The sequence below is a fragment of the Boleophthalmus pectinirostris genome, unplaced genomic scaffold, assembly GCF_026225935.1.
Source record: "Boleophthalmus pectinirostris isolate CB_2022bp ecotype Guang Dong unplaced genomic scaffold, ASM2622593v1 HiC_scaffold_18, whole genome shotgun sequence".
NCBI classification, from domain to species: domain Eukaryota; kingdom Metazoa; phylum Chordata; class Actinopteri; order Gobiiformes; family Gobiidae; genus Boleophthalmus; species Boleophthalmus pectinirostris.
This window is the reverse complement of record NW_026571133.1, coordinates 26,994,165-27,012,588: the sequence shown is the minus strand read 5'-3', so window position 1 is coordinate 27,012,588 and position 18,424 is coordinate 26,994,165. Positions and strand designations below refer to the sequence as shown.

At 37.9% G+C, this 18,424-nt stretch overlaps 3 protein-coding genes and 1 long non-coding RNA gene across 4 annotated transcripts; 1 reads left to right on the top strand and 3 right to left on the bottom strand.

The window, feature by feature from the left end:
- Nucleotides 1-323: 323 nt before the first annotated feature.
- Nucleotides 324-2,086, bottom strand: rx3 (retinal homeobox gene 3). The gene is made up of 3 exons (XM_055154104.1): nucleotides 1,837-2,086; nucleotides 1,285-1,523; nucleotides 324-1,016 (listed from the first exon to the last, which is right to left on the bottom strand). The coding sequence occupies exons 1-3, from the start codon at nucleotides 2,084-2,086 to the stop codon at nucleotides 567-569; spliced, it is 939 nt and encodes a 312-aa protein (XP_055010079.1). The 3' UTR covers nucleotides 324-566.
- On the top strand, nucleotides 2,003-4,456 carry LOC129409004 (uncharacterized). Its single transcript, XR_008632232.1, has 3 exons — nucleotides 2,003-2,097; nucleotides 2,478-2,532; nucleotides 4,340-4,456. It is a non-coding gene; the product is annotated as an uncharacterized LOC129409004 (long non-coding RNA).
- On the bottom strand, nucleotides 3,802-7,262 carry cplx4a (complexin 4a). The gene is made up of 3 exons (XM_020925339.2): nucleotides 6,804-7,262; nucleotides 5,952-6,039; nucleotides 3,802-4,471 (listed from the first exon to the last, which is right to left on the bottom strand). Exons 1-3 carry the CDS (start codon nucleotides 6,965-6,967, stop codon nucleotides 4,244-4,246), a joined length of 480 nt encoding a protein of 159 aa, XP_020780998.1. The 5' UTR covers nucleotides 6,968-7,262; the 3' UTR covers nucleotides 3,802-4,243.
- Nucleotides 7,263-7,646: 384 nt separating this feature from the next.
- Nucleotides 7,647-13,986, bottom strand: lman1 (lectin, mannose-binding, 1). The gene is made up of 13 exons (XM_020925134.2): nucleotides 13,740-13,986; nucleotides 12,820-12,974; nucleotides 12,603-12,710; nucleotides 12,382-12,443; nucleotides 11,968-12,067; nucleotides 11,778-11,901; nucleotides 11,521-11,579; nucleotides 11,230-11,362; nucleotides 10,963-11,150; nucleotides 10,787-10,860; nucleotides 8,304-8,466; nucleotides 8,103-8,227; nucleotides 7,647-8,026 (listed from the first exon to the last, which is right to left on the bottom strand). The coding sequence occupies exons 1-13, from the start codon at nucleotides 13,957-13,959 to the stop codon at nucleotides 7,990-7,992; spliced, it is 1,548 nt and encodes a 515-aa protein (XP_020780793.1). The 5' UTR covers nucleotides 13,960-13,986; the 3' UTR covers nucleotides 7,647-7,989.
- Between the last annotated feature and the right edge of the window lie 4,438 nt (nucleotides 13,987-18,424).

Below are 18,424 nucleotides of genomic sequence, written 5' to 3'. Positions count from 1 at the left end.
ATATTTTTTTTTTTTTTTTTTTGTTAAGGTGTATTGAAGTTAACACTTTGTTGTGGGCTAGAACCCATTCCTTTTTTGAGTGAGAGTACTCTTATGTAGGCCTATAAAATGCAACTACAATAGATAAACAATGCAGGCCTACTACAATACAACGTTATTGCAATGAAAAAATAAAAAGGCTTTCATCTTTTTATACCACAGATTAGACTAGAAAATAAATCATGATAAAAAATTAAAATAGGGTACATTAAGCAAAGGAACTTTATTGTCACACATGGTACATCTTTGATGATTATGAAGTTGGAAAAAAATGGATAGGCCTTCACATACACATACACTTAAGTATTGCTTATAAAGGAGAGTTATAAAAGTTGCAGCAAAGTAGTCATTAGAAGACACAGGGCAGTAATCTTTTACAAAGACTGCAGCATTTTAATTTGTGTTGCCAGATAAGTAGAGTTTCTTTGAACCTAAAATTTCAACATCAGCAAAATAGAATATCTCAGTTCAGGTCTGCTGTACAGTATAAGCGTTCTTGGGTCCATTGTTAATCTCCTTCAGTAGCATCACCATGACTTTCCAATTGACTGAATGTGTTCCTTGGCTTTCATCCTCAGTGAGGCAATACTGGAGTTTCTGGGATCCACTGAACATTGGTATGGCACAGGCGGGCACATAGATCTGATAAGGGGCAGGTGAGTGTTGTGAGCCAGGGCAGGAGAGCCAAGGAATGGGGCCGATAGTGTTGATGGTGAAATTGCGGAGGAATGCGATGCAGTGTATGTCCCAGGAAGGGCATGCTGTGGGCTGCTGACGAAGCCAGGCAGTGACTGCATGGAGGTGGAAGAGGTGATGGGGGTGGTCAGCCAGGAGTCCATTTGCAGTCCAGATCCCAATGCTTGAGTCGGAGATCGGCTAAATGACAGCAGTGAGGGGGAACTGTCCTGAAGTTTGATGGAACTGACTTCAAGCTTCTCCTGACGGCGCCACTTTGCACGTCTGTTTTGGAACCAGACCTACAAAACACCACCCATATAAATGCACACACACACACACACACACACAGCTTGTCAGGTTTGTACTGTATATTCCATTTAATGTGAGATTCCTGAGATTCTTAGGTATATCTCTAAATAGATTGATTTCTTCAGGTTTCAAGAAAATTCAAGCCTGTGACTTTTTTGCCTCATGGACAATAAAAATACAAAAATTCTTCTCGACATTTCAGAAGTTTAGTCTTTTTTTTTGTTTTTTTTTGTATTATTAGGGACAACTTTAAGATACCTGCACGCGGACCTCCGGAAGGTTGACTTTTAGGGCCAATTCTTCTCGACTGTACACGTCTGGATAGTGAGACTTCTCAAAGGCTCTCTCCAGTTCATGTAGCTGGAATGTGGTGAACGTGGTCCGGTTCCTCCTGTGTTTCTTCTTTGAGTTTTCATCATCCGGCAACTTGCCCTCTCTGTCCGGAGAGTCCAGACACGCTGACGATGGCTCCGTGATGCTTTTGGCACAACAGACCACTGCGGAGCAAAGGCAACAGAACAACAGGTGAGTAAAACCAATATGGTCAAGTTCTAGCTTTAGGGTAACTTTGAACTTTTAATAAATTAACTAACCAATTTAGAATCATTGCTTTTGATCGCAAATATAAGCCAGGTTAATACAATTTAGGCCACTTTTAATGCATAAAATGTTATGCTTAACATCCATTAAATATCTGATTGCACATAAGCGGCTTTTTTTTTAACACACATAGTAGGTTAGTAAAAACGTAATACTCAGTTTTAAGATGAAGTCATTGTATTAGCAACTGCAAACACTAGTTTAACTTACTGTCAAAATTCCCCGAGTAGGCCTTTTTCTTTGTTGGGGTTACAGTAACATCCGCACTACGCTCAGCATCATGTCCCATCTCTCTGTCCATCATGTTGTAGGATATGGACTTGTGGAAATGAGCGTCTTCTCTAAAGCCCAGGATGGCCTCTATGCTGTGCACAGTGGACACGGCACCGGGACTGTGGATCGAGCGCGCCGGTGACACTGCCTCATTCATTATTGGAGTAGGTGATCCGAGGAGCCACATTGATCGCCGAGGTAAAAGAAAATCAAGTCAACGTGAATAATACAAATAATAAAAAAAAAAAACAACTGTTGCAAAATTTAAGTTTTTAAAGTCAATACACTGTAAATAAGGACTCTTTATCACGCGCGCAAAAGCTTCTTCCTCAGAGCACTCAAACTATCTTCAGACGGGGATTTTAAAGGGGTAAGACACCTATCCTTGTGGCAACTACACTGGACGTCAGAAAGGGGGACGTCCCGTTGGATTTAGGGCTAACGCGTTAAACGTTTGCCCTCAAAGACACATGCGCCCTCCACCACTCCTCCTCCCTAAGTGTGCCTCCCCTACAACCGCCAATATTGTCTCTAAACCTACTTACATAAATCTTAAAACCATCTTTCTGCTCCTCCAGATGTCATGCTCATGTCAGACTGTGAAAAAGAGGAAGATTAGGCTCACAGATTAAGGTACAGTAAAACCATGATTTAGGACTCAGATTGAAGCATAATATTTAATCAATACATCATTAAATTATGGAACTATGAACAACTATTTCCCTCATTTTTTCACACTTTAACGATTTAATGAAACCAAAGTTACAACACCCAACTAGAGGGATATCAGTTTTTTTTACAAGAGGAAAAAATGTGTAATGTCTCTCTGTAAGAAACAATAGATAGCTTTGATACAATACTGATTGTCTTTTGAACTGACACAAGTAATTGGTTAAAGTATTTCATTAAAAAGGGTCCTATTTTGTGGTATATTTTGATCACTCACCTCTTTATACATATTTTGGGGGAATTGTTTTAGCAACAGCTGACACTGAGAACCATTTCCTGAATTTATCTACCTAAATGTGAGGTGCAACCACTTAGCAGCAAATTTAGTTTGACAGCAGTGTGGTAATCCCATTTAAGGGGATTACATTGTTTTACTCAATAAAGTTAAAAGCCCAAAACTATTGAGCTTTTTCTAATTACAGGAGGTGACCAGAGTCTTTGTTTGACTGAGTGAAGTGGGGGGAAGGAGGCTAATGAGTAACTGGATCAATTAACGTCATCGTTATTGTTCAAACATTTGGATTTGGCAGCATTACACCATATAGTCACTCAGGTGTAGGCACAAATTAAAATATCAAATTGTATGGACTTTTTAGTTATAAACATTTTTCATTAAAATCTGGTATCTAGCTACAAAAGTACCATATTTGAAATATTTGTTAAAAGATAGAAATAATAATTACTGGAATTATAATTTTATCAGTGATTCTTCATAAACCAAATAGTTGGGCAGACTCTGCAGTTTCATGGGGACAAAGTGACAACCTTGAGTTTACTGATCCTATTAGTTGGTAATCCCTGGACTTCTCAAATCCACAGACATTAAAACACAGGTTCATGTCAAAATAAAGTTGACTCCCATAGCTGTGTGTTACCCCCAGCAGGTGTTTGGGTAATGCCCAATTAACTGAAGACTGATTTCTTTATTTGTTGCACTATCATTGAATAAGGCCGATCGGATTACGGAATTACGGATATTCTTTGTCCGGTTGCTATAAATAGATTTAAACCCCTTTGTTTTCAAATAGAGGGACCAGTTCAACTTGACCATGTTTAATTTCTGAAATGTTTAATATTTAACAACACATTTGGGCATTTGCAAAACAGTGTTATTACATGAGTCTTAAAACAGTGTAATACAGTTTGTGTTTTATGATGAGAGCAAATATGCAAAAAGTGATGAACATGTGGTTTTGTATGGTTTTTGAGTTAAATAAAATAACTACAAGTTTGTATTTCTTTTAAACATAACATTTAAAAAAGACTAACAGAAAACAGAAATCACTCAAACAAATCTGGAAATGTATTAAAAGGAAGTTTTTGTTAGGGTCATTTGACACACTCACACAGACAACAATTTCACATACACCACACACCACACAGCTGAAGAACATGACATTATTACATTGTATGGGAGGAAGTGTGGGGCTGTTCAGGGTTTATCATTAGAAGATGTTTTTGTTGTTGTTGTTGTTGTTGTTTTATAGGTGGGCAGCAAGAAATAATATTTACAAAAGTTATAGTCAGTGGTCTAGACCTGCATAGTACCATATAACATGTAATGGTGTTACTGTTAAACCCTGGTTGGTAGTTAGATTTTCACATTTGTTTCTCCTCACATGACAGAGCACTTTTCCTCTGCTTTGGTCTTGAGCTCAGTGACTGTGGCTGAAGCCTTCTCCTTCAGCTGATCCATGTCCATGTTCTGCAGGTTCTGAAACTGGCCCATAAGGGAGTCCTTGCCCTCCTCCTCGGTGGCGTCCTCGTCCACCATCTTGAGAAGCTCTTCAGGCACATCCACATCATCTCCAGCCATCTCAATCATGTTTTCATCCTGCTCACTCTGCAGGTAAGGAAAAACAACAACAATCATCCAATACGCGGGGACATAGACTTAAAAATACATCTTTTGTGTGGATTATCAGGTATTTGAGACTTCACCTTTCTCTTCAGATTATAGGAGATTTGGAACATTTGTGCTGTTTTTTAAACAATTTCCTAAAGGATATTTTATAGGATTAAAATACATGTTTTCAAAACATTTGTTGTTTAGTACTATATTCACTTTTACTAAGATCTATTGAACATGACTTTCATTCATTTAATTTTATTTGTTATCATTATTTTGTGAAGGTGTCCTGTTGTTAAAGTATACTGCTTAAAAGGTTTTAAAATGTAAAATGTAGTTTAAAAATTAAAACCTACTGTATATTTCATTCTTGATGATCTTCAATAGCTTGTTATTGTATTTATTTAATTGGCTGAAATCCCATAATTCTACCAGTAATAAGCACTAACATGCATCCAATTAACATAAATTAACAACATATATAATAAACAAATTTCACAAAACACTGAAATTAATTACTGTGTTTACTTTAAATTATGTATTTTGTATTGAAAAGAAGAGCAAAGATTAAATCAGCTGCTACAGAAAGCTACAGCGACAGATATGTGGAATAGTGTGCAATGCTGTAGCCGGTCTGTGGGATTATGTCAGAAGTGCTTTGGTGTTTTCTCATGGTGGATCCTGATGATCGGCTAAAGATATCCTCTGTAGCAATACATGGGACGCAAATCCATTAAACCCCAAACATTTACCGTTTCTAATCATGCCTTTTTAAAATGCATGCTGAATAAACAATATAGCTGCAAAAATCTATATTTGACAAACAACCTGTAATTTTGTAGAATCAATTTGACATTTGTTCTATTCAGCCCTTATACAATGTAAACATAATTAACAGAAATTAATTGCTTTGTTTGTATTGCTAACCATCTTTTGTTTTAGTAATAGTGAAAGGGTGAAAAGCCATTGTTGGAAGAAAGAATACTGCTACCATTGTAAAGAATTGTATAGTCAAGACATTCAATGTGTGCAGTTGAACAAACATAAGAAAACAATAATTCTACTAATAGATTAACTTTACTACCTATCTAAAGCAAGATATTGTCCCTACTAATTGATCCTAAAACTTCTTAAATTGTTAGATATTAAATTCATACATACCTTTTTTGCTCCCTCCATAATAACAAGTAATTCTGTTTCAAATGTCAAGCTACTAGAATATGCGCTAAACTGTGTGTCTTCGTCTACAGTGGCTTCTCCCTAATGAGCCTAGACACCTGCTCAGGGGCACCTAACATTTCCAGGATCTCTCTCACCTTGCTTTCTAATCCACTTGCGTTGTTTCCTGCAGTAGAAAGTGTTGCATGACAACATGATGGTATTGGTGTCCTGTGTACATTTCCAAACCATGTGCTTTTGTATGAATATACGTAAAATATAAACTAGACATATGGGTTTACAATTTAGGACTCACCTTTGGCAGTCTGTATTTTTCTCTAAGGCAGACCCGCAATGTTGCCCTTTCTGCTTTCTTATGTAGAAAATCTGCATCTCTCTCCATCCTGAAAAGTAATAAAGAAACAGCATACCATTTGAACAAAACAATACATGTCGTTTTATCCAGGCTTTGAACTGGCACAAGCATTACTATTAGAGTAGTTTTATGAAATGTATAAATATTACAGTGTTATTATAATGAGTGTATGACTTTCACCATGACTACTGTACAATGGACAATTAGTTTGTAAGTTTGCTTAAGTTTAAGTTTGTCATGCACATATCTTTGAGTAGCTAATTAGGTGAGATTAGATGACCAGACTGAGTAGAACAGATTTGAAATGAAGCCATGAGGTCACAAATCAAACCACGGTAAAGAAAAATAAATATATCTATGTCGGTATCTTCAAGTATGATAATCATAGTCATTCTCCATAACAACAAGTCCATTGAGGTCTTACAGGGATAGTGAATCTGGTTATGTAATTGGGCCTAACTTTGCACAGATGAAAAAAGGGGAATAAAATCATATATTAAAAAAAAAGAAATGTACCATCTAATTCAAGCTAAGTATGGTGATTGAAATAATTAACTATTAAATTAAAAGCATTAATGTATATAAATACAATATGGATACAAGGGTGTCATCTAGTAACAAACTAGTCAGAATTGGTTAACACATTTACGCCTAGTGTAAATACATTTCATAATGTGTAGACCAAACGTAGGGAAAAGCATATTAAGGTCAGCTGACACATTGTGTAGCTATTTCATAATGTACCAGCAAAGGGCACAAAGTAAATTAAGTCTTGCCATTGTTACTACTTACTTCTCTTCCACCAACTGTTTCTGATACTCCTCATATTCCTCACGTGTCATCCCAGCTGCTTTTGCAGGATCTTTAGGGGTTTCGTCTTCTTCTTTGTCACCTCCACCCCCAAGACCCATGCCTGACAAGGGGTTTCCAATCATGCTTTTGATCAAGAATGCCATAATCCCTTATCTAATGTAATCACAAAGTCACCACCGAACAACTACAAAATATCCTGCAAAACAGAAATATTCCTCTACTTTAGCTCCCTATGGCTGTCACATCCACTTTTAGCTTTGTAGTCAACCTGCTGCTTGTCTATGGAGCCAAGGACACACTGACGACAAGCAATAGACACAAACAGGCACGCACAAGCTCACACACACATCGTTGTGCCACAGCCATAATCTGGATTTAATCCCACGTGTTTCACTATGCTAAGAGGCAGATGGCCTGTTTACTACTTTTCTATCGATTCCAAAGTTTCTCTTTTTATTTGTTAAATTTATAAATTCTCTCACAAGTCATGGTGCATCTTATCACATATAAATACATTTTCAGATGGAGACATCAACTTCTGACTTCACTTGTGACGTTTCCACCCACTTGGGTTTAATCATATTAGTGAAGTGTGGGCCACGTGCTGAGGCGGGTGAGACCAATGGGAGCAGGGAGGAGCAGGATTATAGGCTTCTTTATCCCCATCGAGCTTCCGTGCTATTGTTCAGTGGGGGATGACTGACAGGATGGTACAAGGGAGGCACCACAATGCCATTCCTTTGCTTCCTTTTATATTTTACACTTTAGACTATTTAAGAACTATTGACGTTATCTTGTAGTTTTAAAGATAGGCGCAACACAGTCATTTCAAGTATTTCTTTATGGAAAAATTTCCAGGCATTTCATACATGTAAAAAAAGTTATTTCAAAACACAGGTTTTTTAATGTATGAAGAGGGTTCTATTGCAACTTTATATGAAAGGCAAGAGATGGGCATTAAAAATCTGAAACTTGTGACCAACAGAAAAAAATACTGAGAAATCTGAAATATTATGGACGTCAGTGTCGTACTAGCATTCATACACATAAGGCAACATCGATGATCAAATTAAATTTTCAAATAATTACAACAAACTTCATAAACAGCTGCAAATTCTGTGCAAGTACAATAACTTATATTCAATATTATCCAATACTTCTCAAATCAAAAGAACTTCTTGGCAGCTGCCTCTTGTTGACTTCTAAAAGATAAAATCAAAAATGTTAGTGTTCACAGATCAAATTAAAATAATGTTGAACTACCTTGAAATATCTTACTTGTACATGATGTAGCAGAAAAACAGAACCGACTGGACAACTATGAATATAACAAAATGCATTGTGGAGAGACATGTGGGCATTGGAGGTGGCTCTGGGCATTTGAGTGCCTTTTCAGCTGGATTCTGAAGAAGACACAAGAGTCAGGAGAATTGAAGGGAATACTCATACAATGTGATTAACAAGACATAAGAAGGATACCTGCACACTTTTCTGAACAAGATGTTCTACATCTCGTTTGACTAAGTGCAAATGTTCCTTGAGGTCATTGAAATGTTGAAGGCTCTCATATGTTCCCATACCACCCGTGTTGGCCGGGTGTTGAACTGAACCAATCTGCTTCAAAGACTCAAAAAAGGAGGATCTGTGGAAACATGTACAATATTCCCAATCAAAAGACCAGAAAAATGACAAACCAATATTTTTAATGCTGAATAATATGATTTGTTAAATTCACTCTGGTATCAGGATGGAGAAACAAAATTGGACCAAAATTAATCCCCGAATCCATATTCACAAGGGACTACATGCTCTTAAGTTAAAAATACAGAAATTACCATCTGATAAAGGGGGTCATGATTGTTGAATTAATCTCTCATAAAACATGTCTCTTTAAAGATTACGAATAAAGCAGGCTAAAGGCTGCCACACACTACAGGATTTTTTGGTCTTAAATGATTTTTAAACGTGTGACAAAAAGTGCACGCCAGAGACACGAGGAGAACCTTATGAGATTGAGAAATGAAATTACAGGATATGGCTGTGTACCACAGACCTAAAAGATGTGAGCACACCTCACATCAGCCGTTTCCTTTCTACAGTAAAACCACTCGCTTTGAGACACTCAAGTGTTGAAAAGATCAGAGCATTGCACTTCTAGTTTATATGCAAGACAAAACTGTGTTATTTTTATGTGTGAAATGTGGTGCAATCCTTCAGATACATGATTTTTAATGCACAGAAGGTTGGTGATAAAGTACACAGGAAGTAGAGTCACTATTGCTAATCTGCAGCTTCACCCCAATCCGCGCACTGTGTGGATGTAAACAGACACACGTGAGGAACGACTCTTGCCTTTTTACATATAATTTTTACATTATAATTTTTTTTGTATCTCATGCCTCTCTGTCCATCACCCTGTCTGATGCTGTTTTATTGGCTGTTATCATAGTGTTGCTGATATATTTGGTGGTTACGATCTGACAGTGCAGCTCAGAATCACACAGACACCACACATGAGGAGCGCAGCAGCTTCAAAATCGCACACGACTTAAGAAGCATTTTCATGCCAACAATGTTATCGCCATTCACTGTAATAGTAGCAACGTTATTGGTATAAAATAAGTGAACTCTTGAGTAATCATACATATTTATCCTGATAAATTGGGTATCAGTTTTGCTTTTTCAGAATAGGGGCAAACTGAACTTTCACTTTACTTTCAGTTTCAAAGATGATTATGGAAAATAAAACTGGGATTTAACACATTGACATGCAAATAAGGAGGCCTGGGGGCAGGATTATTACCACAACACCAAAAAAACAATTGGACTAAAATCCTTAGTCCATGTTCTGTGGTATGACAGATGTATTGGACAACATCTAATCTGATAAAGAAAATAGTGGTAAGATGTGGGCTTTTCTTGCCTGGACACATGGCTGAGGTCTGAAAAGATGACGCATAAACAAAATCTAATTTGTTTCAGGGAATAACCAAAATCTTCCTTGAGAAAGTAAGTGAGCATTTATTAAAGCCTACATCTAATCTTCAACTGTGACCCATTTATGAAGAGGCGCTCCTCCTTGAATATGAGTCGAAGAGGGAGTCCTATCATGACCTCTTGAATTTCAGTGACAAGGCAGGATAAAATGAATCCTTAATCTACAGTGTATTACAAATGAGCTTTTCACTTGAGCAATTTAGAAGGAGCAGACGTGTGCCTTTTGACAGGAAATGCAGTCACGCTCTCAGGATTTAATCTACTATGACAGCCTTTACATGCCCGATTTATGATGGGATTATACATATAGGAGCTTAATGAAGACATTTATTATTGGTGTTAACGGTTTGTTATATAATAACCAAATTCTCCTGTTAAAGAAACTTTGATTGTCCTGTTGGGTTTAGGCCTTGTTTTTTGTTTATTGTCATTGCAAGTAGATTTTGTAATACAGACCTAATGGAAAACCTAAAACCAAGGCAAAATGACAAATTTTGCTTGGGTATATCAAAACTAGATGTTAGTCAGAAACCTGGCCACTTCATAAGACCCTGGGTGCAAGAATAGATGGGTTTGGTAACAGGACCCTCAAGGCTATCGAGATCATCAGGTGGCCCAAGCATAGTTATCAGGTGTGTCTTGACCACCCAACAGAAGCCATGCTTCTGCCATGCTACTGCTGGGGCCATCGGCCATGGGGTTAACCTGGGGAGAGTGATCTCCAGCTGCTTGGAGTAATGGCTGAGAATGCCATGAAGCTGGAATAAGACTGCTCAGCACCAGGTGGGTTGTACCCATGACGCTGGCCCAGCATCTCCTCACTAGGTCTGTGAATGACTGATTACAAATTAAACACATTGAGAGAAACCTTCACCACTAATATAACAGTCTGTTATTACAGCTACGATATCCTGTGATTTACAACATAGTGGTGTGGTGTATATGTAGCGCAGAATCTGTGGTACCTCAAGTCATTCAAATTCCGAAGGACTTCCTGTTGAGTTGCAATGACGGAGTTTATTTGCGTACTGGAATCCACCTATTATAAATAAATAAATAGAATAAATAAATAATGACAAAGAAAAAAACTACATAATTAATTAAAATACATTGTTTTGCTTTTGTCATGCAGTTGTCCTACCTGTCCTGACTCAGCATTGGCCCCTTTTTTGGAGACCTCTTCAGTAATAATGGACACATAGCGACGCTGCTCATCCAGTATCATTGCAAGTTGTCTGTGGAGTTGTTTGATTTCCAGATGAATCCGGTTCTGGCCTTCAAACACTTGACGAATTTCCCGGTCATTGACAGACTCATACAGATCCTCAACTAAAGAGAATATATCACAACTGATTTAAGTTATTTTACATTCAACTGTTTCTATAAGATTCATCTTTGAAAGACTAACTTGGCTCTCCTTGCACATCAGGGTGTTCTTTCTGAAACTCCTCTTTCTTTTTGTCCAGTTCTTGTTGAAAGTTTTGAAATTCTTCCTGATATTTGTCCTTTTCCTCTTTAGGAATTTCAGATTCAGGTGGAGGCTTTAGTAGAGAACAGAACAATATTTGCTCAGAGTAAAAGGAGCAGTGCTTGGGATCCACACAATATACAGAAATGTATGTGATGTATGCAACATAAAATAACTACCATAGTCAAAGGGCAACATATAGGGCAGGACAATATATATTCATTTACTTACCGGTTGTTGTCCTGGCTCTGTGAGACTGAATAATAAAAAGGACAAAACATCATGGTCATCTAAAAGAGAAATCAAAATATTTTAGACATCATAGTGGGTCCCTATGCAATTCAGCAAAGATTCTTATATATCTGTGCTTGGTAAGGACCTTTGATAATTCCTACAGCCCATATCACATTTGTTGTTTATGAGCAGTATGTATGAAAAGCAATGGATTATAACATTATTACTTACTTATTACTAAAAGGAAAATCTACCTGCTAAGCCCCCAGTGGCAGCGGAGATTCCAAAGAAGCCTTCCGTGGGAATGACCATGTTGTCTACCTTTGCACAGAACTCATAATCTTCTTTATCAGGAGTGAACCCATTGTTGATCATCACCTATAATGAAACGTGAAATAAATCTGGAAATACATGCTCAATTCAGTTTGTTTTCCTTTTTTTTACCGTTAATGTCTTCTTATAGTATGTCATTTTTGCCCGAACTGGATACGGTTTGTTACGGAAATCTCGTAGACATGTGCCAAGAGCTTGTGTGGAGCCATCACTAAAACAATTTAATATTTTAGACAAAATATCAACACTGGCTGGTAGATGTGATCCCAATACACTGAATGTTACACCAGAGTTAGTGTGGTTAAAATGCATAATCAGATTATGTCACAAACATGATTTTTGTAAACAAGTATTAATATTATTTCAGGCCTTTAAAAAGTTACTGGAGCATTCACTGGCCTTGGGGGGATTAGCAAAAGAAAGGATTATTTATTTTTTCTTAAACAAATACAGTATAAACATATTTTTTAATCTTCTTTGAGTTGTCATATTGTAAGTTGATGACATCAGGAGATGTTTACTTACTTTTGATGGTCATAAACAAGGTTTCCATTGTTTCCCACAATGATAATAGCGGGGTTATTTTTCTGGATAAAAACAAAAATTTAAAAAATGTAACCTAACAATGTATCTATTCTCAACAAAAGAATGTGATTATCAGCACTTAATAAATGTATGAAAAGTAACAGACATGATAATACCACTGATTTAAAGCTAAAACTTCAGTATTAAGAGTTCACACAAACCTTGCCGTCATTGTCAAAGGAGTCAAAGAAAACCCCAACTCCATTCCATTTGTCAGCAGCTCCATAGACTGGACCATCAAGTCCTTGTTCAGTGGTAAACCAAACAGCCTGTTATATAGATTAAAACCAAAAATATGCATTGATACAAATCAGTTAGAATAGGTTCCTCTAAATCCATTATGTAATTGTCTGGAGTGAGCCCAAACAAACCCTTTACCAGTCCATCAGCCCCCATCCTGCCTCGACCAGACACCCGGAAGGTCACCTCTGCCTCCCAAGACTGAAAGTTGACTTTGTTTTTTGTCCACACAGAGCCTCGCTGACTGCGGAGAGATGGTGTGATGCGCACTTGATCTGAGCTGGGAATCGCATCTGCAGAAGAGAAAGAAGACATGGTATAAGCTCATCAGCCCTACTATCTGATGTAAAAGTCTACAATGTTGCCATACAAGATTAGGCATACAGTAAACAGCTGAAAATGATGAATTATGATAAATTAGACAAGTTAGTATTTGATTGTGATGCACATCTAGACCGGGCAAATACCAGCGCTTGAAATAAAAAAGCAGGTTACAATGACAAAGCCAGCTACAATGACAGAATGAAAGAAAATAAAGGAATGAAAAGGATAACAATTCACTGCCACTCAACAGTGACCTTAGATCTCTGTTCATTGCCAGCTGATATGGCTCATGTTTATCAAACTGGCATTGCCAAGACTGTATTGAAATATCTGCCCTACTTGCTTGCCCAGCAAAAGCACACACACACTTAGAAGGGACTGGCTGGCTGGTCAGGTCAGGCTATAGCCCTACAGCACTAGAGTAGAAAAAATAGGACATTTCTGATACAGTTTGGGTTTAGGCCTAATCTCATAGGCGACTTGTAAACAGATTCTGAAATAGAAACAAGCAATATAGGCCCTATGTGCACTTACTGAGTACAGACATTCACATTCAACTGTGGCTTCATAACAGTAAGAAGCTACAGATTGATGTTTATTATACACTTACTATTTCAGCATTCGCACATGCACATTTCTACAGCCGCTTTGTATTTGTCACAAGAAGAAGAGAACCTATTCCCAAAGATTAAGTCGCCTCGAGCTATGATGTTGACATCTGGATACAAACTTACTTCCACTGTGGATCCAAAAAGGAATAGATCCGTCGCTCTGAGACAGGTGCGGACCTTTAAAGCTGTATTTATACTCGAAACGGCGGTGGGGAAGCTCATCCGACCCCGCGGCACCTGTGACCACTTCGGCCACGCCATGGTGAAATATTAACGTTGTGAGAAAAGTTATAATCCACAGATGAGCAGCGGCTGCCCGGCGCCGCGCTGTGGACACCGCCATGTTTCAGTCTCACTGCTGACGTAGCGCTACACCACGAGCATGACGGGACGAGAGTAGCCAACAGGGCGTTTTCTCATTGGTCGGTTTTTTGGTACCGTTTTTTGTAGCGTTTTCTAGAACAGAGGTTGGTAAATGTGCCAATGCAACCTCTAACCGACAAATGTAAATAGGCTATGCTTGGGAGGATTATAAATACAATAGTTGTAAATGAATAAAATAAAATAGAAGGGCATGGGCGATAAAATATTTAAATCAACAACGATAGGCCTAGTTTATAGTGACTTGATTCTAGTTGGGTAAATTATTGATCTAGTCATTTTTCTTTCAAACTAAAGCTTAATTTATCATTAAGCTGTGAACTAAATGACAATATTAGCTATGGCATAATAGACTGTCTGGCCCTGTAACCTATAGAACAAACGCCCTTTGCCAGTGCATAATGCCCCTTCAGGGTTGGGCAAGGACAGTTGAACAATGTGGCGGTACATGTTTACCTAAAGTATAAACAAAACAAAAAAAGGAGTGCATTTAGGTTACTTCTGAAAATTTCACTGGCTATGGCAAGCATATTATATTCAATCCTTGCTAGGCAGTCAATTATTAGTGTTTTCAGGAGTATGATTAGATTGCCTTATTATAGAGGCTTGAGAAGTAAAGTAGGACAATTTTTTTTATCCAATAATAGAGCTTGGTAGAGACATAGCCTATAGATAAAGGACCTATTCACTAGCCATTGTGCCAATGTTGATACAATAAAAATAACTTCATAATAATTAAATATCTATCCAGTGCACAGTATTACATTAGTAAAGCAGGCTATAACTAAAGAAAATACTATATAGGCTACACCAACCATTTTAAGTCTTCTGAAGCTCTTTTGCCTTGCAAACCTCAGTTTAGTGCAGCAGCCCCTTTGATGGACTGAAGCAAATTCTGCCTATACAACCATACTCTGGTCAGTCCAAATAAAATATCAGCCTATGCTGGAATTTTTACGCAGATAGTCAACATGCTAAAATGCAAATATCAGTCTGAGAAATCACCAAGTGCCTGTCTCTAGTCATTCATTCTAAGATTTAGCATGCCCATTCAGTATTCTGGAGCTTTGACCCCAGCTCACAACAGTGACATTCATAGTTCAAACCATGTGGTGTCTTCTGCGCATTAACAACATTGTTTTACAATTAGTATGTGCCTTGTAATCCTGTAATAGTCAAAGGTTAGCGGACACAGTCCTGTTGCTGTAGGAGCTTTCACTGCAGAGTGAAAGTCTCTGTGGGAGATGAAGCTGACACAATTATGCACCACTCACTTTCTTTTCAGCTGTTTTCCCCTCTGTCCTCAGCAGGCTTAACATGACTTTCTGGTGGGCTTAATTGCAGGTTCAAGAAACTACCTAATAGAACAGCTGCAATTGTTTTGACACAGGTCGGGGGTTTAGCTCTTAATCAGCCAAAGTTTCTGTCTATAGATGTTCTAGAGTTATAAGCCTGTACTTTGCACTTGCTCTTTGACTCATGAATATCTAAAACCATTTGGTGGTCATTTGTAATTATATTCCATGTTGAGAGTGTCCGGCAATACTTTTAGATTATTATTCATTTGCTGTATGGATTGCTAGTATGTAGTATCTTTTTTGGGATGTCGGTGTATTTCAATTTGAGTTTCTAATGAACATATCTAACTGAATAAAATAAAGAAACATTGAAACACAAGATTGTCTTTTGTCTGAGAACTTCCTGAGACTCCAGCTGCATTAATTGTCAGGAAATCTTGGATTTAAATAACAACAGCAGTGCTAATGGATTTGTTTAGAAGTGGACAATGGAAATGTTTAAGTTGTGAATGGATCCCTGTGGTTTTCAATTGACAGTTAGGATAGTCAACATCAATATTTTGCCAATAAAAGACCATCTAGTTTAAAGTACTTAAATTGGTGACACTGCATTCATTTAGAACATGCTAACTCTTAATTGTCCTTCTCTCAAAGCTTGTATCTACTCATAGATTATAAAAGCATATGCTACATGGGGAGAAAGGGAGAGTTGTTTATCCTCTCCTGCTGTTAAAGCCAGAAATAACTGCATGGAGTTCATTCATATAAGAAAAGCACAGAACAACCCATTACCACATGAACTGAGTTTTTGCTGTGAAAACAACCCAGTGAGGAAGTCAAGTGATTACCAACCTCACTCCTTTAATGTAGTGAGGTACTTAAACATATAATTATTGAGTTGTTGGCATAGTTGTGTTGATCTACTCATGTATGTATTTCCAAAACAATGACAGAAACAAAGCTTCAACTTTTGTATAGTTTTGAAATAAAATGTATGAATTACATCTCATTATATCTCCAAATCTCTTGTAGATTTTTTTCAGCATCTCTAATCATTTGTTGTTATCTGTATCTATTGTCACATTTACACTAACATAATAGGCCCAGCAGAGGATGTACTTTCTGCAGTCACTGAGGTAAGCTGCCAGCGCAAATGATGGTGCAGTTCTACCCGGCCATCCTTGAGTCCATCTTCTCCTCCTGGTCCACCGGGGCTACTTCCAGGGACAGACATGTCTAGGACTTCGGGGTGAGCAGATTGGTTCACAACTGACCTTTCTCACCTGGACACAGACTATTTGAGCCACTCCCCTCAAGCACAAGGCTACAGTCCATTCGAATCAGAATCAGTCACCACAAGAACAATATCTTCCCCTCTGCCTTTGGACTCATGAACACTTCATTACAGTTGTTATTTTAAATACTTACTTCAACAATACTTTATCTAGTTGCACTATTGTTCTGTCCATAGTTATTTTTTTTATGGCTAACACATTATCTCATGTATATCTTTAAAAAAAATCTTATTTGCTATTATTATCAATTGTTTTGTGCTACACTAATTGCCGAAGCACATTTGTGAATTTTGTTCACTGACAACTGCAGTAAAGTTTTTTTTCTTATTCTGATTTGGAAATATAATTTGAAAGTTTTGCTTTCTTAAATACCTAGTTTCTGAGCACAAAACACACACTCCATTTTAATAATGCAAAACCTTTATTTCCAATTTCTTCAAATCGGTTCAGTGTGGTCCAGCAAAGAGTGCTCTTGTTGGCCACTCAGGACTTTGCCACATTCATTTGATGAGGAGCCCTTTTCCCCATTACCAGTGGACACACTAAACGATGGGCAGTGGACAATACCCACCAGATCTCTTTATGCTCTACAAGTACTCAGTGTTGCGGCAATCATTGCATGCCCTCCACCAACTGGTCTTTTCAGATACCTGCACATGAGTGAACTACGTAGATGCCACAAAAGCAATCCTCAACTTCAGTAAAAAAATAAAAAAAAGCTTTTTAATTGTGCAAAGCCTCTCATTAACTTGGCTCGTACTGCCTCCCTTGGACTGGCCATTGCTGAAGTACTGGATGTTGCAAAAAAAAGCTACCAATTAGTCCCTCATCAGCTCCAATTAGGGGAGACAAAGCCTAAGTAAAGATAACTCAATGAGAGGGAGAGGTGGAAGGGTGGAGGCTGTCTGTATGTGTTTGTGTATGTCTCTGGACAGGGCCGGCACAACAGTTTAAAACTTGTGGCTATTCAGAAGTGACCTGCTGCTGCATAGGCCCATTCACCCACTTGCCTCCTCAGCAGACCCTCTTTTTCTCAGGGCTAAGTGTTGTTGTGCTGGGAAGACAGGCCTCCCAGGAGTCCCAGTAAAAAGAACCATTCAAATCCCTCTCTACCTGTTTGCAGCATATAAAGCACTCAGGGCCAGGCTGATCTCTTATTATTGTCTCCCTCACTCTGAATACTTCCTTAAACTTAGGCCTCGAGAAGAGTCCAGGCCTTTTATGCAGGAAAATAAGGGGATGAATGTTGAAGGGGTGGCTTTCGCCTCATTAGAATTGAATTTGCACTGTCCTCTAATTACGTAGGAGGGCAACAATGTGTTTTTTTCAAGCACAATCTCACTGAATAGAGGATTTTTGGGGCAGTTAATTTGCAGCCCTTAGTAATGCATTAATTAATGAATTGGGTAACACTAATTTTCTCTATCCTGCCTTTTCTGTTTGTTTCCCTTCATCTGTCCCCAAGACTTTGTACAAATAATAAAGTTACCCCATTATGAGATGAGACAGGGACTCACTCATTCATTTACTATCAAATATTTCTCTTTTCATGGCATGTCATGGATTGTGGTTCTCTTTCTGTTTCCTGGTGGTTAGTTCTAAATAATGAGGGGAACAAGTAGGAACATATAATTAGGGACAAGGGACACTTCAGTAAATATGTGCACCAGCATCAGTGATTAATTACATCCAGAAAGCATTTGCCTATGTGGTTGTCTGCAAAAACAAAGCATATACATATTATATTGTTCCTAAGCAATGTGTAACATATATGACATAGGCCACAGGAAAAGTATGATAATGATGATGATGATGATTATTATGATTATGATTA